The sequence below is a fragment of the Drosophila willistoni genome, chromosome 3R (genome assembly GCF_018902025.1).
Source record: "Drosophila willistoni isolate 14030-0811.24 chromosome 3R, UCI_dwil_1.1, whole genome shotgun sequence".
Lineage (NCBI taxonomy): Eukaryota > Metazoa > Arthropoda > Insecta > Diptera > Drosophilidae > Drosophila > Drosophila willistoni.
Genome location: NC_061086.1, coordinates 794,113 through 818,138, shown reverse-complemented (window position 1 = coordinate 818,138; position 24,026 = coordinate 794,113). Strand labels below are relative to the sequence as shown.

Genomic DNA, 24,026 nt, shown 5'->3' with positions numbered 1-24,026 from the left:
TTTTGTTCGATGTCTTAAGATTATATAGGTGTTATAAGAATATTTTAACAGTTCACTTCAATTTTTCAAGAAAAACAGCTCTGCAAAAATTACTGAAACTATTAATCGCATAACTAAAATGGACGAAGCCAAAATTTTCGATCGACTGTAAGCTAAGTATTTGACAACTAGCTACTTGTAGTGTGTGTGTGTGTGTGTGTTATCTATGCATTCTTAATACAAGCTTAATGCATTAGCTCAACACATATGTACACTCACACAGACAAATGTTAACATGTATATATATTTATGTATGTGGATACATACTGACTGCAAAGTGTTCGTCATCGGACAACAAATTCTTACATCAATATGTAAATGTACATAGTAATTATGGCGATCTGTTCGTACGCAAAATCTATGCAATTGACATTTGGTAACATGAGGCTACCCAAAAATATCTCAACTTTCAATATAAATCTTTTCTAAATAGTTCGACCTTCGAGACAGAAGAGAATGTTAAACTGCGATTCTTGACACAATTTTTTTTTTGTACTCTTCATAAAATTATATGTATACACATTTTATTGGCATCGCGTTTATGTTATATTTGTTAGTGCCTGGTATTGCTTCTCAACTTTTACTAAGATTATTTATCCTGTCACTACTTTACATACTGTACAAATTAAAAATCTAATTTGCAAAACTTCTTTGAAGTATAGCGTTAATTGTTGTATTTTTGTCAAACTACACAACGATGCAACACTGCCCCGATGTGAATTCCGAAACGCTGAAATGTATACTACAACTTGATGGGTTTTGTCGTGATATGTGTTCTGGCTAGCTTCAACTACACATACAAAGTATTTGAGTGCGTACACACTTATGCTCTCTCCAACATGAGCGTGTGATTCCCTCAGAACTTTCGCCAATCGCACAGGAACAGCGCGCTCATGAACAGCGTCAGCTTTTGTGTCCGTATGCAGTCAAATATATACTTACATGTGTACGTACCTATTTAAACTTATGCTCATGCTCAGAGAGCCAAGATGAGAGAGTTTTAAATACTGCGCATGGCAATTTTACCAGCCTTTAGGTCTTAATGTTATTCTCGCTTAATGCTTAATGTTATTCTCGCTGCTTTGACTCCATTGACAGCTCAAGAGGAATTTACTAGTACAAACACTTGCCAGCCTTCTACGTTCAAAAGTCTAGATTTTTTTTTAGAAAGAAGCAACTCCAACCACACAATATATACATATGTACAATGTACATATATATATATTTTTGATTGGCACGACCAGAAGAATTTATATAGCCATGTCGGTTCGTCCGTCTGTCTGGATCAACGGAAACTTCTCCTAGACCGTTAGAGCAACAGAGCAATAGAGCTTCATATCACAAAAACGATGAAGTCACGAAAGGTGACTTTTCTCAATACTTTATATTTGTCGGTTTAGTTTATCAATAACTGCGCAGAATTTGAGCAAGATCGGGTTACTATTTCAAATAGTTATATTGCGAACGATAGGTCGAAAACAGTGACTTTTATCAATAACTTCGCTTTTTTTCGCACGATTATGTTACAATTTAATGTTTATCAGTTTAATATAGCTATGAATGTCAAGATCTGGCGACTATATTATATACATAGCTATCATCTGGCGACTTTATTATATGGCTATCATATACACAAACCATAACTATCATACATGCACCGCAAGGACTTGAGGACTTTAGGTAAGAGAAGATTGCGGAAAAAATATTAAAACAGGAGGAAAAAGCTAATTTAGCTTCATTCTAAAACAAATTAGCGTTTCTCTGCTTTTTTTTCACCACTAAACCATTATCGATAATAAATCGATATGATCGATCTTACAACTTCTGCCTTGTAGTGTGTGATTATTAAAGTGCGAAAAATAGTTGTTTGAAATGAATAAAATGTCTACAACTAAAACAGATAAGCCAAAAAATTTTAATTTCAAAATAACAGGACAGACAAGAAAATCAAGCTCCACCGTAAAAAATGTATTAACATTATCAAAGATGTTTTAGTAAGTTTCCGTGGCTCTGTATTTATCAACATATGTATGTACATATGTATCTCTTTTTTATGAATGTGAAGTCGTGGTCATCAACTCATGCTCTGTAGGTTGCAAGGACATGATGTCGACGTTTTTTAGCCTCCTAACTTAGAAAGTGCAAATGCAATTTCGATTATTAGTGGTATCAAGGATGAACTAAATAGTTGGAAGTTGGACTTGAAACACCTTATTGAAATTGGTATAGACAAAGCCTGTGTTATGGTTGGCTCGAAAATAAGTGTATACACTGAGCTGAAAAAGTAAGCGTCTGGGAAATGTTTTAATTAAGTGCGTCATTCGATGCAGGTAGTAGTTAATCACGCCTGCGAGCTTTTCTTGCCAGTCACTGGAATATTTCATTTATTTAACCTACAACTGGTTTAAAGAGTTCTTACGGACAAATTTCATGCAAAACCAGGCGGCCGGAGCAAACTCCCGCCGTGCCAAAGTTTGAATTAATGTTAAAAGTCTAATGTTAGAGCACTAACCATAGAATACATAGATGCGTCAAACTCAAGATTTTTTGATTACAAACGCTAGCCTAAGCCCCCAGAGAACTTCGGCAAAAGCCGAACAGCCTAGAACCAGTGTTGCCAGATTTTGGGAGACACCGAAAGCGAGATTGAGGAAAAATAAGCTAGAATAAGCTAAAGATTAAGAAAAAAGCTCATAATTAAGCAAACCATAAAAACAGCAAGATAATTGATTTTTTAATTTTATGAAAGTAAGGAACTAATTTCTTGATTCCGCATACTTGGCGGATGATTTTATTTCTTCTAGGTACTTTTGGCAGATTGTAATTACGACAATATTTGCCACGACGTCACAGTCCTTGGTGTATAGTAAATAATTTAACATTTCAAAAACAAACAACATTTTGTTGCGCAAATTAGTTTTGACAATATTCATTTCGCTGAATACTCTTTCAACCGCAGCATTTGACCATGGCAACGAAAGAATGTGCAGAGCAAATAACGCCACTTGCTCGAAAACTTTGTTTTGGCTAGCATTCTTATAAACTAATACGATGATTTTTGTTCGATTTATCGATAAATATTACCAAAACTTACAACACAATCAAAAAACAAAACATGTTTTGTTATAAATTTTTTTAAGCCGAATTAAGCTAAATGACATTTAAATGAGCTATATTTCAAGCTATAAGCATTCTAATTATTTTCCAAGCTACTTGATTTTAAAATAAGCAAAATCTAGCTGAAAATAAGCCAATATGGCAACACTGCCTAGAACCCCAGAGAGCGGCCGCAGCGAAAGCGAAGTTGTACATTGTACAACATCGCATTTCAATCGCTCGCTCGCAGACTTTTTGAGTTTTCGACGAGCTAGCAACAATGCGAAAATGAGATGCGTGCTTAACTACAGAACTCGAATGTGCTCGCTTGGCGATCGGGCGGCCGTGGTTCGACTCGACTCCCAGCTTGGTCGAAGTTTTTTTCATAATGCTTTATATATTTTTTGATAAATTTTTATTTACTTTTTATACCCTTGCAGAGGGTATTGTAAAATTGGTCAGATGTTTGTAACGCACAGAAGGAGGCGTTTCCGACCGCATAAAGTATATATATTCTTGATCAGCATGAGAAGCTGAGTTGATATAGCCATGTCCGCAAAATTTTTTCTTCTAGAGCTATATGATAGATGTAGTGGTCCGATCCTAAGGATTTTCATACTTTATCTTACCCGGGTAATAAAAAACCCCAAAAAAAAATTTCATCTCGATAGCTTTTAAGACGGCGGAGTAAAACGCATACGCACAGACGGACGGGCAGACGGACATGGCTATATCGACTCAGCTTCTCATAGTAAGTCGTCTTGCCGACTTAGGTATACCATACACCAGAAAAACGAATATTTCAAATTTATAATAACAAATGCATTTACGTATTTTTAAAAAATTCTGTTCCCATGCTTTTTACAAGAATATCTTAGTATTTCACTGACTCAAGCATACGAGCACTCTAGCGCCCCAACCAACCAACGGCCAACTCCGGCCTTATGGAAAAACATTCGGCTATTTTGAGTCCGATTTCGATCAAATTTTATATTTTGCTGGATATTAGTATTAATTTCAAGTGTGCCAAATATGATTGCACAAATGTGCGCTTTTACTAAGCAAATATACATACCAAATTTGGTGTCTAGGTTGGTTAGTTAGTATAGTGTTTGAGAAAATCGGTGTTTTTTAATTTGCGGGTGCGGTAGGGAGCGTGGCAAAAATTTGAAACAAACTCGATAACTGTACATACTGCACAAGTCTACATACCTCATTTTGTGGCTTTAGCTGGTATAGTCTCCGAAATCTAGTAATTCATACGGACATGGCTAGATCGTCTCGGCTGTTGATGCTGATCAAGAATATATATTCTTTATGGGGTCGGAAAAGCTTCCTTCTGCCTGTTACATATATTTTGGCGATGGCGGCAGTAAATGTGCTTAAGTACGAGATTTGAGACAAGCACTTTGAATCTCCGAGATGCAACTGTTCTTATGGACCCACCGACGACCGGGTAAATCGACTCGACTCTTGGAGTCTAGATCAGTGGTCGGCACGGCCCAATCTCCGGACTAGGGCCTAGCTCTGCCGCAGCGGTGCCGTCTCGCATACACTGTAAATGCTCATCAAATCCAAATTTTCCATTTGCCAACAAACATTTTTGTAAGTGTACTTTTGACATGTGTACTCATTTTTTTTTTTTGAGAATAATTTTTTTTCTGACAAGCCAAAGTGACGGTGCCGAACCTACGCGAGCATTTACAGTGTATGTGAGACGGCAGCGCTGTGGCAGAGCTAGGCTTTAGCATGGGGAATGGGCCGTACCGACAACTGGTGTAAATCTACAGACGGACATGGCATTGATGCTGATAAGGAATGCATATGCCGTAAGGGGTCGGCAAAGCCTACTTCAACCTTGTAAAATGCAGTAAATAAGGCTTCAATATACCATGTACCATGTGGACCAAATGCCACTAGCCTACGGCCACCTTCGCCCTTAACGACGGCATGGTTAATACGTATAATACGTATGATTTTTATATTTCTACAGGTGTGTTACAGAATTCAGTTTAGTTTCAATTCCGCGCGGAATCCAATCGTCGTCAAAAAAGCTAAGAGCCAAAGGAATTCGAGCGATTTAATTTTCTTGAACACGGCCTATTAGAGTTGTCATTGTGTATCAATAAATTTTGCACTGATGACGCAATTTAATAATACAGAAGATAAAGAAGTTTACTAAAAAAATATCAAAGAAGCTAACTTCGGTAATGCCCAAGTTTATATACCCTTGCAGTCCTTGGCAATAATATTTTTACATTTTGAAATTTCTTTCCCTGCAACCATCAATACATATTCATCAATACATAAAGAAAACATTATTACTCTCGAATTTTTATACCCTTGCAAAAAGGGTATATTAATTTTGGTCAGAAGTGTGCAACGCATAGAAGGAAGCATCTCCGACCATATAAAGTATATATATTCTTGATCAACACGACGAGACGAGTTCAAATAGCCATGTCCGTCCGTCCGTCCGTCTGGATCAACGCAAACTCCTCCTAGACCGTAAGAGCTACAGAGCTGAAATTTTGCATGTAGGCTTGTATATACTGCAGGCGTTGTATCTCGGATTCAGCCGGATCGGATCACTATATCATATAGCTCCCATACAAACGCCAAAGTCACGAACAGTGACTTTTCTTAATTACTTCGTTATTTTCTGAGCTATTGTCGTGAAATTTAATATTGGTGAGTTAATTACACATATAAACTATGCCAAATATGATCAAGATCGGGTGACTATATCATATAGCTCCCATAGGAACGATCTTTCGAAAACAGTGACTTTTGTCAATTACTTCGTTACTTTTGAAGCAATTGTCATAAAAATTTATATTTCTCAGTTTAGCATACCTATTAATGACTGTGCCAAATTTGATTAAGATCGGGCGACTATATCGCTCCCATAGGAACAATCGGTGGTGAACAGTGACTTTGATCAATAACTTCGTTATTTTCTAAGCCGTTCTTTCGCAAATATTAGACCTTTTACTCAAAAAACTTGCAAGGGTATACAAACTTTGACGCGGTCAAAGTTAGCCCCGGCCCTCTGGTTTCTTCGTCTTCCATCATTCCCTAAGCTAAAGCACGGCACGCATACACATACAGTTCATGTAGCGTTGCGTTTGTGTGTGTATGCGTGTGCTCTGTTGATTTAATGATGACGTTGTAGGCAGCGCTTGAACCGATTTATATTGACTGTAACTTGTGTATAAAAACTCAGATCCCAAAATTTGAATCTGATCGGATAAATAGAACACAAGTTACACAAGTTATTAAACAAATAATTGCATCAAACCATTTTTTATTTTAATGCAGAATCCTCAAAACCTAAAGATCTAGTCTTACGACATTTATTTTTTTAATAAAAACCTTGTAATTTCCCTGCCATAGACCATTCAGTTGGCACAGACGCTCAGTGTCAGTCTGTGGCACCTATGTAGATATATTTCACTAAAATTGCCGCTAAAGTTATTTCTGTAGCACACCTGGTATACCTTATGGGGTCGGAAATGATTCCTTGTGCCTGTTACATTCATTTTGTCGATTTTAGTATACCATTTCACCTATTGGGTGCATGGTATAAAAATGTTGCCTGATGAGACATGTGGTAAATGCGTTTTTGAACTTACACACGATAACACACTTTGACATTTCAGGAGACTGCTAAGCTTGCGAGTACGCTCTGCCACTGAAGGGACCATGTCGATTGAGGGCTTCTGGCATCCTGTCGCGTTGACAGGTTCTTGTATGTTGTGCTGCGTTAAAACAGTGAGAAATGCAGTTCGACTGCGAAACGGAAACCAACTATATACCAAGTTCATCACTACTGTGAATAGAGCTATTGGTATCACACACCGTTTTATTTTAATTTACTTGTTCACAGGCCCCATATGTATGTAAATAACACAACAACTTTATTTATGTGACTGTGCCCTTCGCATTTAACTGGCTCCGAGATAACAGGCATTATAATTCAAGGTACGCGTTGAACACTGCTTAGTTCCCTTGAAGTATATATATATTTTTATACCCTCGCAAAAAGGGTATATTAATTTTGGTCAGAAGTGTGCAACGCATAGAAGGAAGCATCTCCGACCATATAAAGTATATACGTATATTCTTAATCAGCACGTAGAGACGAGTTATAGCCATGTCCGTCCGTCCGTCTGGATCAGCGCAAACTCCTCCTAGACCGTTGGAGCTACAGAGCTGAAATATATGCTGCAGGGGTTATATATCTCGGATTCAGCCGGATCGGACCACTATATCATATAGCTCCTATATAAATGGCAAAGTCTCTAACAGTGACTTTTCTCAATAACTTTTTTGAGTTATTGTCGTGAAATTTAATATTGGTAAGTTTATTACACATATAAACGACTCTGCCAAATTTGATCAAGATCGGTTGACTATATCATATAGCTCCCATAGGAACGATCGGGCGAAAACAGTGACTTTTCTGAATAACTTCGTTCCTTTTGACGCGATTGCTTTAAAATTTAGTATTTGTTAGTTTAATATTTCAATCTGTTAATGACTGTGCCGAATTTGATTAAGATTGGGTAACTATATCACATAGCTCTCATAGGAACGATCGATGGAAACCAGTGACTTTGATCAATATCTTCGTTATTTCCTGTAGACCGTTCTTTCGCAAACATTAGCCTTTTTAGATAAAACGTTTTCCACTTTGATGGCTATGGGTAAGGCAAGAGTTACCAAATAAGTTGCAAGGGTATTCAAACTTTGATGCGGTCGAAGTTAGCCCCGGCCTTTTGGATTGACACGTACATGTATGTATGTATGTACATATATACGTACATATGTCTTCACCCTTCTACATAGCATGCTGCGTCTTGAACTACCTACGCAGCATGTGGCAGCACTTGGTATAATACTCAAAAAGCTTTTTGCCCTCATTTGTGTTAGTTTTTTTCAATGCTGTAACTATGACAAGATTTCGTTTTTATGACCTATTGCAGAACCAAAATGAAGTAATCGGCAATCGGTTTTTACTAAATCTGTCAGTCTAAAGTCTTCATATCAAATTTGATGGTTTTAGTTGTGTTAGTCTTCGAAAAAATCCGTTTTTTTCAAATACCGCAGATGGAGGTAGGCGTTGCCAAACTTTTAAGCAACCAATATCTGTGAGCGTATTAAGCGGGTGGTACAGGACGTGGCCGAAATTTTAAATAAACTTGATCAACGTAGGTACTACACGAGCCCACATACTAAATTTTGTGACTCTAGCTCCTGCATTCTCTGAGATCTATGTACTCATGCGGACAAACGGACATAACTTGTACGACCTTGCTGTTGCTGATCAAGTAAATATATACTTTATGGGGTCGGAAAAGTTTCCTTCTGCATATTGCATACATTGTAGCCTACTTTTATATACCATTTCAGCCTGCTGGGTGCGCATATTACATTTAAAATGAATAAATGAAATTTAAGTGAGTCGTCTCGCCGACTTAGGTATACCATACACCAGTAAAACAAATATTTCAAATTTGTAATAACAAATTTACGTACTTTTAAAAATTCTGTTCACATGCTTTTTATCTCGCTCACCCAAGCATATGAGCATAGCTTGGCTATTATTAGTCTGATTTTGATCAAATTTGGTATTTTGCTGGACATTAATATCAAAGATATGCAATATATATCTTTACACATATACTTTATGGGGTCGGAGAAGCTTCATTCTGCCTGTTACATACTTTAACAATTTGAATGAAGTCGTCGTAGGTCGTCTCGCCGACTTAGGTATACCATACACCAGTAAAGCAAATATTTCAACTTTATGTCAATGCATTTTCACCTGCTTCTTAGAAGCATATCTTAGTATCTCGCTCACTCAATCATACGAGCACCCTAGCGCCCCCACCAGCCAACGACCAACTCCGGCCTTATGGAAAAACGTTTATATGCATAACTCGACTGTTTTTTTGATTTTGATCAAATTTGGTATTTTGCTAGATATTAGTATTAAATTTAAGTGTGCCAAATTTGATTGCATAAGGTAAAAAAATACGGGAGATAATCAAGTTTTTCACGGGGGCGGAAAAGGGCGTGGCAAAATTTTTTTACATACAAAATGTGTGCATTTACTAAGCGAATATATATACCAAATATGGTGTCTCTATCTGGAATAGTTTTTGAGATAAACGCTTTTTTAAATTGCGGGGGCGGAAAGGGGCGTGGCAAAAATTTAAAATAAACTTGATCACTCTACATACTACACGAGTCTACATACCAAATTTGGTGGCTCTAGCTCTTACAGTCTCCAAGATCTAGGTGTTCATACGGACAGACGGACGGACGGACGGACAGACGGACATGGCTAGATCGACTCGGTTGTTGATCCTGATCAAGAATATATATACTTTGTGGGGTCGGAGATGCTTCCTTTAATATACCATTTCACCCTATGGGTGTATGGTATAAAAATTAAAAGAGCATTTAATAGAAAAATTCTTAAGCTTTACTATAATATAATACTAATACAATATGGATACTGATACGTGATTCTTTAATATGAAAGGTCAAAGCTGAAAATTGTTTTTAAGCATGTTTTACTGTTTTAATATTACAAATATTCAAATTAAAAACTGTTTTTGAAGCGAAGCATTTTACTAATGGTCTGCAAAAAATACAAAAACCTGAGGGCCGGGGCCAACGTCAACGCTGAAGTTTGTATACCTTGCCAAGTTTTTGTTTTTTGGTAATTTTCTTACGTATCGTTAACGACCCCGTGAAAAAGGTTCTAACTAAAAAGTCTTATGTTCGCGAAAAAACGGCCTACAATCTTAAGCTGGAGCACTGCGGAGCATATAGGACACATTCATTGTCTGTTTACATATAAACTGTCATAAGCTGTCATAACAGCTATAGCTATATGGGAGCTATATCATATAGTCCTCCGATCTTGCTTAAATTTGGCACAGTCATTAACAGGTACACTAAACCAACAAATATTTTATTTATATTTATTTATATAATATTATATATTATTTTTATAAAATTTTGTTGTAACGAAGTTATTTAGAAAAGTCACTGTTCCTGACTTTTCCATTTGTATGGAAGCTACATATATGATATAGTGGTCCGATCCGGTTGTATCCGAAATATACAACCCGTGCAGTATATACATGTAATTTTTTTTGGTCAAGGAATAGTTTGAGCTAGTCCAGACGGGCGGAAAGTCATAGCTTTATGAACTCGTCTTGTCGTGCTGATCAAGAACATATATAGCTTATATAGTCAGAGCTTACTAAGCGCGTTCAGACGGTCATACATTGACTCTGCTCTTTATGCTGATCGAGAATTTATGTACATATATTTATACACTGTAAGGCACCTACATATTGGCGACTTAATATATCATTTTACCCTATTGGAATAAAAATATCTTTAAAGAATATATGGCTGTCGGCTTTTCTAGCATGCATTGCTATTTGGGCAATGTTAAAAGTCAGCTGAAGTAACTCCTTGAAATCTTTTCTTCTCTGGCAAGGTTTATCTGTTAATATAGCGACCTTTTTAAAATTTAAGAAAACCTTGCGACTCAATTTTTAAATGAAGGTTATTTATGTCTATGTCTATCATGATCAGACTTTAATTAAAAACTTCAGAATTGCACGGGTAGATCCAGGGGCACCTCGAAATCTCAGTAATTTTAATAGTTCTTAGCTTTAGCCGCTCTTGTGGTGGTGCAATTCCAATATTTCCTCATACTAACCAAACGCCTTTATTAAAAATTACTCAAGATACTTAATTCATCTTGATTTTTCCGTGGTTGTGTATTAAAGCAAAAAAAAGCTTACTATTCCAAAACTCGTCTTTTGTGCATACCCTTTAGCGACATGAAAATTAGTGTACGAGTTTTACGATATATTAAATCATCTAAAGGTTTTTTTTTAGGGATAACATTTCAAAAATAAATTACACAAGCTGTTATTTGCTTAGAATACGACCTTTTTGAAATTTTAGTCAAACTTTGCATTTAAGCCGGCTCGAGGTAAATTGGCTATTGGAGTTATTTAGCAAAGTCTGCTGATGATAGAAAATTTTTGGTTTTTAAAACACAGACACAGACAACCTGGTTACCTTTTTGTACTGCCTTCAAATACCACTAGAGGTCCGCTGCATATATTGTAGTTTGTTTTATTTTAAATAAGCTTTTAAGCTTTATTTCTTTTCTTTCATAAGGTTACTTCATAAGTGGCTCAAAACTCATTTGTTTATTATGATTCGCACATAACATGTAAACGTTACAATCTATAAGGCCAATTCGATTCATGTGACATGTTTGTGTCTGGACAATACTGTTCACATGCTATATGGCAATATTTAAATCATGCGCCTAATAACTAGCTTCTCGCAGATTTCACCATCGAGTTTTCCGAATTCAGGTAAGTGTAGACACGTCTTCAATTCAAAAGTTCACATTTTGTGCAAACTAGTGCCATTCAAGTTAAATGTCATTTATTTAAAAAAAAAAAAAAATCAAAGAAGCTAACTTTTGCTGTGGCGAAGTTTATATATTTTTTATATCCAAAATTACCATAATAGTATTCATAGAGATACCTCAATTTCTTCATCTACGTTTCTTCTATAACATGTAGTCTATATTATGTCGTGGTCCGATCCTGATTTAGTATAAGTAGATCAAGTATCAAGTTTCATCCCGATAGCTCTTAAGATGGCGGCGGACGGACGGACGGACGGATAGACTGACATGGCTATATCGACTAAGCTTCTCATGATGATCAAGAATATTTATACCGACATCTGACCAATTACCTCTGCAAGAGTATAAAAATAGCTTAACCATCAAACCAAGCGTTTTTTTTTCAGATAATGTAGAGCATACTACTTAACAAACTTCACTACACGTTTGTCATTACTACTTTTACTTAATGAATAAAGTACTATTAGGCAACATTTGCGAAAAATGTTCGGTAATGGTTTTTTTTCATTTTTCTTCGATTAGTCGTGCATAATGATTAAAAATCGATTAATGTTTTATTTGCCATCACTAGGCACATATCAATTTTTTGTACGCATTTTAAACTGTTTTTCACTTGGTGAAACAAACAATACCGTGTTTGCAGGTACAAACAGACCGCAACTAGCCTCGGCCGCATAGAAAACCACATTTACAAATATATTTTGGATGTTTTCAGTCTAATTAGTCTGATATATTGAAGATAGCCAAAAAGTTGCGGGAGGCAATCGGTTGTCCAAATTATGAAGGCGGAATTAGGCGTGGTAAATTTTGACACAACCAAAATCTGCGTAAGTACTAAGCGAGTATACATAACAAATTTGATACCTGTAGCTAGTATAGGGTTTTGTTTTCTATCTAATTTGCGGAGGCGGAAGTGGGCGTGGCAAAAATTGAAAACAATCTTGATCAGTGTACATACTACACGAGTCTGCGTACCAAATTTTTTTTATCCTTATCTAGTGTAGCCTCCGAGATCTAGGTGTTCATACGAACGGACAGACGGACACGGCTAGTTCGGATGTTGATGCTGATCAAAAAAAGCTTCTTTCAGCCTGTTACAGACATTTTGGCTACTTTAATATATAGCATTTCACATTATGGGTGCATGGTATAAAAACTTGTATTAGTTTAAATTTTTGTACTTACGTTTAGTTGCATGATTATTTTATTGTAGGCCCAATGCCAGCGTTGTCTAGCTGTGATCTCAGTTTTTCGCAAAATTTGCATATGTCCACTGACGACTTCCTCTGTTTCACCACGCACTAAGACACGTTTCTTTTGCGACTTCACTCTGCTTAAGTCAGCCAAATCGGCTAATTGGTCATTGGCTTCTTCCTCCGGCGGACTTAGATCAAGGGACCGCTGCGTAGGTACTGAGCCACTCAAGCGTCTATTTTCACAGGGGTCAATTTTCCTTGGCTCTGATTCGTCGATAATTATACTATCCTGCTTTTTGATTTGCTGATGAATTGAAGACAACTGCAGAGAGATGTCGGTAGATTTGAAAGTATTCAGACCGGTTGCCGAAGTATCTGCTTCAGCTAGAAGTGTTTCCCTCGTCGTATGTACCGGCTTTTGCGATTTCCGACCGTCAACGATAGCCACACTCCCGCTTGAGCTCTCATCCAAATAATTGCCGCTGTCTTCTTCACTTTGATAATTATCGTACGTAAAGTCTTCGTCCTGTCCTTCATCAATGTAGTCTAATGAGGTCTGATTATGAGAGAGCAACATTTTGTGCTGCTGTTGTTGTGTATTTTTTAGCTGTCTTTGCTGCTGCTGCTGTCTCTGCTGCTCGAGGTACTTGTACTCGTCTTCCTCGTTAAAATAATCTTCCCGGTAATCATAACCACCACCTACGTGTTCATAATAACCATTCGGCCGGATTGACGGTGTCGTCTGCTGGTTGTCCAAGTAGTAATCATCCTGCTCACCATCGATGCCATAGTTGCGATCGTGGTCGGCCAAAGCATCAAGTTCAATTTCGATGTCCGACTCATCGTCAAAAATCTCTGTAGGCATTTGCTTAATAAGCAACCCGGATTTGCCATTGATGGTGGGCAGTTTTTTGCCGGTGGATCCCGCCGGCGGCACCGTCGGTAGCAGTTTTGTACTTACTCCCGATGGTGGAATGGATGGTCCAGCTTCAACATTTTCTACTCCACTGTGACTTTGATTGCCGTTCGAATAATAATTGTTATCGTCATTGGCAAAAGCTTGAACATTCCTGTTCTCATAGTCATCCCCAAAATTGGGGTACTGACTTGATAGCGGTTCCTGGATTAATAACGGATGGTTGTAACCACCATTATTAGTTTCAATTCCAGGTGTATCCATTACAGTATGAGACTGTGCTGTTACTTTTTGATCCGAGCTAGATACTGCTTTCTGTGCGACAGCCAACGCAACAGAAGAAGCACCTTGATTTACTGCCTGCGTAGCCGATTGAACAGCAGCGGCAGCTTTTCCCAAAATTGAGCCAAACATGCCACTTGTGGCTGTGCTAACCCCACTGCCTGATGAAGCACTATTCGTAGATGTGGAAGTTATCGGCGCCTCAACGGGGGGAGGCGGTAAGTCGCTGGACCTTAATCCAAGTGGTTTTTGTAAGGAAGTTGCTTCGCCCATTGGTTTGGAAGACAAAGATATATACTGAGCGTTCATTTCAACGTTTATATTATTTTCAACTTCTTTGTAGGGATCTTCGTAGCTGTAAATAATTTCACCATTGTCACAATATCCGGTGTAGTCATACTCATAGGAGTTATCCACGCTGGTCAAGTCGTTGCCGAATTGTAAATCATCATAGTTATCGTGATAAGCAACTTCCTTACTTATTTGTGTCTTTGTTATTGGACAGACTTCGGTCACAAAGTTAATGGGAAGGTCGTTGCTATTATTCGAATTTATATGTGCCGTGGAAGTCTGATTTGTACTAGCTGTAGTAGCCACCAAGAGTTGAACATTTGAAAAAGCGGTTTCTTCGTGGCTGATTGCCGAAGTTGTAGTTGCAACGATAGCAGATGTCTCTTTCTCGGGTTCGGTTGGAACAAATTTATTGCTGCTGTTTAACAGTCCTCCGACACTTGGCACAAACTTAGAGGCTATGCCAAAACCAAAAACTTTCTTCCCCGAATTGTTGACTTGAGGTTGACTCATTTCCGTAGAGGAACTGCCACTAAAAACTCCATCAAGGCCAAGACCACCTTTTATTCCTTTTGAAAGTCCGCCTAGAACACTTGACGCGGCTGATGTCACCGTTTTGGCTTTTTGTGGAGTTAACGGAGATGAAGAACCTTTCGGGATTGGGGGCTGGGATTGTGTCGTAGGTTGGTATTTTTCTGGGGGCTTATAGTATCCGCCCTGTTTCGAATTCAACAACTTATCAGCATCACTTGACGAGTCTGCCTTACTGAAATCCTCTTGATTGTCGTAACTCCTGTTGTTTGTAATCTCAGTACAATGAGAAGGCTTTTCTGTTGGGCTAATATGACTGTCAACATGCGTTATGGACTCTGTTAGCACTGTTAGATCAACATTGAAACTATCATAGAAGTTATCGTCAAACGCTTTGGGGCACAATGGTGGAGACATCGAGCTAGTTGTTAAAATTTCTACATTGGGCTCTACCGAACTTAATTTTGTTCCTGTTTCGTCTTTCAATGTAGTATCTGCTATAGTCTCAGTTATTGGCAATGTGGAAATAGTCTCAAATCTGGCAGTAACAGATGCAGTGGTGCCTGTTGCATTGCTGTTAGTGTAGTAGACAAGTGGCTCCTTGTTATAGAAAGTCATTGGAGTCGAAAATGTTTCAAGGGGTGTAGCATTATCCCCTTCATTAGCCTTATCTGTATTATCGAAATTAACCGCAGCAGGTACAGATTCTATTGCAGATGAGTCGAGGGTACAAATTTGAAGAATCGGTGGCAGTTCCGGTAGTTCAAACTTTTTCATGTAATCAACATATGTGAGTGTGGGTGAAGCTAGTGGTGTGCTTTGGCTAACTGGTGGGGGGTCGGACACTGATGGCATCGAAACTAAAGTTAAATCTGCGCTGGTGACAACCCTTGGCATTAGAGGCGGCACGGAAGCAGTGGTTGTGAACACGCTTTGGGTGTAGCTCCAACATGATGGCATGTCTACTAAATCGGGGGAGACGGGGCTTGGGGTATTATTTGTTTTGATTGCCAATTTATCGTGCAACCGAGTATCGTTTGGACTGCTAATCAAATACGAGGAAGAAGAGTGACTCAACGAAGTGGCAATAGTTGCACTCGTCTTAGTCTTTGTTGGGCTCAGTGCCTCATTAGATGGACTAGAGCCATCAGCACCAGCAAACGCCTTGCAGGAGATATTAACAGCACTTGTCATCCATGTAGTTTCGGGATATGACATATCAGAGCCCAATGTCGGCGAAGGTTGCAATGTTTCAAAAGTTACGTTGCTTGGTTGTGAAGGATGTGATTGTGCGATTGTGGTGATCGCAATGTAATTATTTTGAATATCACTGGGAAAACTAAATTTTTCTAATGTATAAGGCTTTAGATATTCAGATATGTCAAGGGTACATGTCTCAGGTTGAAATATTGTTGTTGGCGCCGTCGATGTCGTTATCGAAGTGGTGGTTAAAGAGAGTTTTTCGGAAATTGGCACCGTTTGCAAAGTGCGTGATGATAAATCATTATCCGACAATGTATTTTCTACGCTGGGCTTATCTGCATCCACCAAAAGCTTAGAAGAAGAATATGAATCTGAGAGTACTGTAGATGGGAGCCATGATTCAGCAGAGGTGACGGATTTCTGAACAGCTAGATCATTAATGTTTAAATGGCTACTGGTTCTAGTGTCTAATTGGGTAAAATCCTGACAGAAATGGACAGGACTGTACACCTCTCTATCACTTTTTGATGATTTGGATGTTGTGGCCACTGATGTTGCAAAACGGGATGTGTCTACCTCTGACGATGAACGATATGTATGTGCTGGCTCGGATGCTGATGGCAATGGTAAAACTGAATTTAATGGCAATACGTCCTTCGCAATACCCATGGTATTTGAGTCAGAACCGAGTGTTGAATGAGAATGAATTTCATGTTGTGGTACGGGTATCTTCGGTAGCTGTTTAGTGCGTACTGCTTTCTCCGCTTGCGCTGATATAGGCAGTTGAGGGTGATCTATTGAGAAACCTGATATTTCGCCACTAGTTGACACCGAATTCACCGCCGTTTTGCATCGTGGTGTTGGAAGGCGTTTTGGCAATTTTCTTGTTGAAGTCAGAGACACTGTCGCCCCATTGGTAGTGGAGGTTGTGGAAGCTTGGGTGGTTGTCGTCATCGCACTACTGCAGAATACTATCTCCAGTCTGGCTGAAGGTCCTCCGATTGTGTTGCCAAAGAAGTCGTATAACGGGTTAGGGTATGCTTCCGGATGACTTGACGTGGGTTGATTCTGATTTTTTGAATTCTGAACAGCCACCCGAGTTTCTCCAGACGCTATTACCGAAGCCGTTGTCATAGCCATCATTAGGGAGACCTTGCGCTGTTGCTGCTTATGCTGAGCGATGCTTGTCGGCGGTGTGTCGCTATAGGTGGAAAGGTTATCGGCGTTGTACCCATATTCACTGTGATAGTCGCTGTAGTTAAGCGGCAACATAGAGGTATAAGGTCGCGACTCTTGGCCAAAGACATCATACATGTCGTTTTGGGTAGTGGTGGCTACTTCAGTCGTCGAAACCGTGTCCACCATGGCAAAACTATTCCCTAAATTACCACTGCTATGTGGCCTGTAGGCATCCATCTCTAAAATTTGCTGATTTAATACAGAGCGTGATCGTAATTGAGGCAAGACCCGCAATGGCATCGTTGGCGTCCTGTCATTGCCGCATGTTGACGGTGCACCACCAGCATGTCCATTGAAGCTGTTAGTGTAGACATTCGAGTAGGGAACTGTCTGCGGCAACATGCGACTCTTGACACCGTCAGCGTGTGCATCAAACGGCTGGCCTCTGCATCTCCTTGCGTACGTACCTTGCATCCCAATGTCTGATCCGACCTTACTTTGAGGAAATGTGGGTAGCAGCTTTGGTGAGCAGTATTCCCCTTGTCCATACTCGTATTCGTCTTTGTATCCCGTTTTAATTATCGCCTTGTTCTCCTCCCAATAGTCTCCAGTTTCTACATGCTCCCGACCAAGATTTTGAGTGTTGTCTTCCTCATTGCCATAGTAGTCGGAAACATAATCATAACCGACACTTTGGCTGTTGCTTCTCTCATCTAGTAAGGCATCTGAAATGTCGCTACTAGTCCATTGGTACGCATCGTGTTCATATGAAACATTTTGATTCGGGTTCTGGTTCTGTGCCCGTGCTTCGTCGTCATAAGCGTTGTTATAAATGGTGCAGTTGTCGATTGGTGTTCCAGTCGACAGAGATAAGGCATCGTTTTTGTTATTATAGAAGTAATCCTGCGGCGCATAATGCTGGAATCACAACAAACAGCACAATTGTTAACGAAGATGCAATAGTAATGTACATAAACGGAATAAACTTACCGTCATATTTTAAGTTAGTAGACCTGTAGTTTCTGCGCCAAACCGGATTTTTGTCATTTTAGCGCCTGCTTAACATCAGAAAAAGGAATATTTTAAAGCACCTGCAAAATTATTGTATGTAGAAAAAAGGGTAATTGATTAATAAACATGAACATTTGAATCAGTATTAAAGATAGTTGCCAGTGCAGTGGGTATCTTATTCCAAATGATCTTAAAATTATTTACAAACAAAAACATAAACCAGCATAAACATAAAACCACATATATTTGAGCAAAGAGCACAACCTATATTTATAGAAGACCTTGGCCCAATGCATTTACATATATGTGTGTACACACATACATGTTTGTACATACTTATATGCATACACACAATAATATATATATGTACATACGTTGTATTGCTACGATATTTCAAAATTACTTCAATTAGCTGAATTATCCACACTTATGATCAACATTGCTGAAGTTAAGAAAAATGATTCAAAGTCACACAACACAGTCTACACGTTTTTATACACATGCATACATGCAAGTACACTCTTCCGTACATACATATGTACATTTGTGCCTGTTTAAATAACATCTACATATTTATGTACATATGTACATACATACATACGTATGCATAATCTACCTTAAGGGAATCAAACCCCGCAAAATAAAAATTTATGTAAAGTATAGTTACATACTTGGGCAGCTACTTGTCGAGGTCTTTCTTGGGTCACTGCCATTCATTTTTTGTATTTCAGTTGCTAGTTGACTTGGTACACCACTTTGGACCAACTGCGTCCTTACGTTTGACTGCCTGCGTGGCTGTCTTGAGTAGAATTGATTTGGCAAACTTGAAATCGTAGCTTCTAATAAATTATTTCTATTTTTTAACAGTTTTGCAATCTTATTTCCGTCCCCGCGGTGCGAAATGAAAGTGAATTTACTAGTTCGTACTATATTCAAAGGTCCATGTTGAACATAAATTCGTTCAAAGGGATTGAAAAAAATTGTATTTTGTATTGTATAATTTGTACGTTTGATAACTGGCCAAAAGGCATGCGCAAAATATAAATGAAGAGCAAACTGACAGAACGACCGCTGGAGAGAGCTAATGCCATTGTCACCGTTATTTAACAACCAGCTGTCATTGTCACTGTTAACTTCGCTTTATATTAAAAAAATAGTATTTTTCGTGTCATCTTTCTGAAAATCAGCTGGAATAAATTACATACTATTGTCTATTATTTTTTATGCTAAATTTATAGTATCCTTTATTATACTAATAAAAAAAAAAAATAATTATTTCCGACTCATATTTTATATATCAAGCACCAAATGAAAGAACTGTTTTAAATTTATAAAGCAGGCGAGCACTCTAGCGCCGTCACTGGACAACTACGCCCTTATGGTCCTCCTCGAAAAAAATATTTATATGCTTAGCTTAGCTTTTCAGTCCGATAATAATTAATATAATTTTGTGATCTATCCTTACAAATTACATCATTACAATATAAAATCAGCAGTCCTCGGTAGATGAGTTGTTTAAGTGGCCCAGTCATTTAGTTAACTGAACAACGAGGATCAAGGTTCGAATCCCAGGCTAGTGTATGGATGTAGTTTTCGTCTAAGCCGTGCTTGTAAAAAGGGTTGTTCTTGATGAGTGCTCGAGATCGCGTTCCTCTTTCTCCCTCCCCGCAAAATTCGGGATTTGGCCGTCCCTCTGCCTACAAGTTCAAAGACGATAGCTCGCTCGACCCAAAAAAGGTCGTTTTATGACCCGTCATAAAACTCGAGGCACACAAGAAGTGTGCGTCGACTCGCAAAAGTGACCTTTTTCTCTGACCAGCCTCTGCTGGTAAAGAGCCACGGGAGCCAAAAGAGCCACTACGTGGCCATCCTTGGTTTATTACTATATCCTATACTTTAATAATAATAATAATATAAAATCAATATGCCAAGTTTGATTGCTATATTTTTAAACAGAGCGGAAGGGGCGTCTCAAAAATATTAAATAAAATTGATCTACTCTTGCTCTGCAGAGTATGCTGTATACAAAGTGATCAGAAGATTTTTAATATCAGGCCATTCTGACAACTTTTAATAAAACAAAAAACAGTTTTTAACTTGAAAGACAGAAAAAAAAAACTAAAAAACATAAAAAAATTTCAAAGAAGCTAACTTTGGCTATGACGAAGATTATATACCCTTGCAGTCCTTGGCAATAATATTTTTCCTTTTTCAAATTTCTTCCCCTGCAACTCAATTCATCAATACACAAACAAAACATTCAAATTATTTATCTTTTTACTAAAATTTTTTCTTCTTCTTCGATCATTCCCTAAACAAAGCACGGCACGCATACACATACAGTTCGGGTAGAGTTGCGTATGTGTGTGTATGCATGTGCTGTGTTGTTTTAATGATGACGTAGTAGGCAGCAAGCAGCGCTGCCGGCAGCGCTTGAACCGATTTATATCGACTGTAACTTGTGTTCTATTTATCCGATCAGATTCAAAATTTGGGATCTGATGTTTTATATCCAATACTATCACATTAGTAAATTTCATGGGGATACTCCAATTTTTATGAAAGTGTTTCCTCTAGAGCTATATGATACAGTGGTCCGATCCTGAATTTCATACCCGGGTAATAAAAAGCCACAAAAAAAATTTTCATCCCGATACGGACGGACGGACAGGGCTATATCGACTCAGCTTCTCATGCTGATCAAGAATATATATACTTTATGGGGTCGGAAACATCTCCTTCCGTGCGTTCCAAACATCTGACCAATTTTATAATACCCTCTGCAAGGGTATAAAAAATGAAGTAAGTAAGTCGTCTCGCCGACTTGGGTATACCATACACCAGGTGAAACAAATATTTAAAATTTCGAAAACCAAATGTATGTCTATTAAATTGTTTTAACATGCCCTCATACCATATGCTATCTCGCTCACTCTACAAACACACAAGCACTCTAGCGCCGCCACTAGCCAACGGCCAATTCTGCCCTTATGGATCGCGTAGCAAAATACGTTCATACGTATATTTTGTATGTTTCTAGTATGTTCCGATTTCAATCAAATTTGGTAGTTTGATAGAAATAGATAAGATTTATTAGTCTGCCAAATTTGATCGCGATGGTCAAAAAATTGCAAGAGCTAATCGGTTTTTTCTAAATTATGGAGGCGGAAGTGGGCGTGGCAACATATTAAAATATATGTATTCTGCGCGCATACTAAGCCAATATACATACTAAATTTGGTGAGTTTAGCTTTGTTAGTTTTCGAGAAAATCAGTTTTGTTTAATTTTCGGGGGCGGAAATGGGCGTGGCAAAATTTTTAAATAGTCAATATCTGCGCGTCTATTAGGCTAACTTACATACCAAATTTAATGTCGGTAGCTTTCATAGTTTTTAAGAAAATCAGAGTTATGTAAATTCCGGGGGCGGAAGGGGGCGTGGCAAAAAGTTGGAACAATTATTTTCTGCGCGCTAACTAAACGAGTATCTAAACCAAATTTGATGTTTCTATCTGCTATACTTTTTAAGAAAAACAGTTTTATGTAAATTCTGGGGGCGGAAGGGGGCGTGGCAAAAATTTGAAACAAACTCGAAAAGCGTACATACTACACGAGACTGCATACCAAATTTGGTGGCTCTAGCTCTTATAGTCTCCGAGATCTAGGTGTTCATACGGACGGACGGACGGACAGACGGACATGGCTAGATCGACTCAGTTTTCAGATCCTGATCAAGAATATATATACTTTGTGGGGTCGGAGATGCTTCCTTCTGCCTGTTACATACATTTTGGCGACTTTAATATACCGTTTCACCCTATGGGTGTATGGTATAAAAACAAGAATTGAAAAAAAACCTAGAGTTTTAAAAATTTTTGATTATGGGGATACTTATAAAGTTATATTACATTAATTTCATTAACTCATCTAGCTCTGTTAAGTTAGATTCCCATTCGCTTTCGTGTGCCTTGGCCGTACCAAAAATACGTAGATAACTATTAGAAGTGTGCAACGTATAGAAGGAACCGTCTCCGACCATATATGTAAATTATTTATATTCTTGATCAGCACGACGAAACGAGTTCATATAGCCATGTCTGTTCGTCTGGATCAGCGCAAGCTGTTCCTAAACAGAACTGAACTGCATGTAGCCTTGTGTATACTGCAAGGTTGTTTGAAAACAGTGACTTTTATTAACAACTTGGCTACTTTGGACGCGATTGTCATTAAAATATTATTTGTTAGTACAATATTCTTATTAATATTAATCAGTTTGTCGAAATGTATGTAATCCCATAAAGTATATATATTCTTGGTCAGCATCAATAACCAAGTCGATCCAGCCTCGTCCTTATGTTCGTATGAACACCTAAATCTCGGAGGCTATAAGAACAAGAGTTAACAAATTTGGTATGTAGACTCGTTTACTTCCCGCAATTTTTTAACTATCGAAATAAAATTCGACAGACTAATAAATCTTATTTATTTCTACCGGCTTTGAAAATTTTTTTAAAAGGGGACTAGAAACATGCCAAATATACATGTTTTACTAGGCGGTCCATAAGGTCGGAGTTGGACGTAGGGTAGTGGTGGGGCTTTTCCTTTGTTTTTCTTATATTCATTTAATTAAACAACAATTCGAACAAAAAGAAACGTTAAAGGGCTAATAAAAAATGTAGGAAAATAGAGATCAGGCGAAACTGCGCACCGCCTCTCACATGCTCTTGGTCGCCATCATCAGCTCCACTAGGTTTTCAGCGCCTATTTCCGTATTTACCCCCAGTTCCAACACTCTCCTGTCATCGAAATGCCAGCAAACGAAAAGGTTGTGTTGCGCATCTTCCACTATGTCACCGGAGCAGAATTGAGAGTTATCGTGCCCAAAACGATTTAAATATTGTCGGAAGCATCCAGGGCCGTTAAAAAACTGGGTCAGGTAGAAATTTACCGTACCGTGTTGCCGCTCTGTCCACCTCTTTACGCTCGGGATTAGGCTGTGGGTCCTTCTGCCGTTGTCCGACGTATACCATCTAGCCTGCCACAGGACGATGCTTGCGTCTCTTGCTTGCAATGCTCGGTAATTTTTTTCACCTCATCTGCCTGAAGGTCAATAGGTAACATTCCAGCGACCACCAGGGCTGCTTCGTCGGACACCGTGCGAAACCCTGAGCAGATTCTCAGCGCGCTTAGCCTGTGCGACGATCGGATCCCTCTGGTGTAGCTATCGACACTCAAAGCGCGTACCCAGAGTGTGGCCGCGGTTAGTCTGACCTTTCTACGCTAGGACAGAGCATTGTAGTACACTCGCCGACACATTATACGTTTCACAGCCCGTGTCTGACATACTTATACATCAGTCGCCTGCCGCAGAAATAGCTGCACACGATGGCACGTAACTAGGCTGGCACGCTGAATCACTGCAGGGCATCAAAAAATCGCCCCCAGTCCTCTGTGTTGAAAGCGTTTTATTTCTTTGTATCACCTTTCCACCTAAAGCCCTTAATCGCCTGTGAGGCCGTGTTCACCACCTTGGTTATTGCCTAGATTGTGGACAAGGCCTACTGTGAGAGTCCACCACCATCCTTGATCGCCTGCTGCAACCTTGAAACTTCGCAAAACAAGGGCCACATCGGTCTTCTGCTCGACTATAGTCTGCATAAGCAGGTCCTGGGCTGCCTCACAGTGGCTCATTTGTAGATAAAACCGTTTTCATGTCGATGGCTATAGTGAATAGAAGATTAACTTCGGCGGTGTCAAAGTTAGCCTCTGCCCTCTGGGTTTAATGTATTCATGACCTACCCT

At 38.7% G+C, this 24,026-nt stretch overlaps 1 protein-coding gene across 6 annotated transcripts in view; it reads right to left on the bottom strand.

The window, feature by feature from the left end:
- LOC6651488 overlaps positions 1-19,274 on the bottom strand; it is a 46,370-nt gene extending 27,096 nt beyond the window's left edge. For 3 of the 6 annotated variants that reach the window (XM_023180471.2, XM_023180473.2, XM_023180472.2), the window contains exons 1-3: positions 18,898-19,274; positions 18,206-18,306; positions 12,803-18,133 (exon numbers count right to left, since the gene is read on the bottom strand). In XM_023180471.2, the coding sequence (XP_023036239.1) occupies positions 12,803-18,133; positions 18,206-18,211 (5,337 nt within the window). In that variant the 5' untranslated portion in view covers positions 18,212-18,306; positions 18,898-19,274. Of the gene's footprint in view, positions 70-12,802; positions 18,134-18,205; positions 18,307-18,897 lie in introns of those variants that run through there. The other 3 variants (XM_047013332.1, XM_047013414.1, XM_023180476.2) reach the window with 3 other exon arrangements.
- Between the last annotated feature and the right edge of the window lie 4,752 nt (positions 19,275-24,026).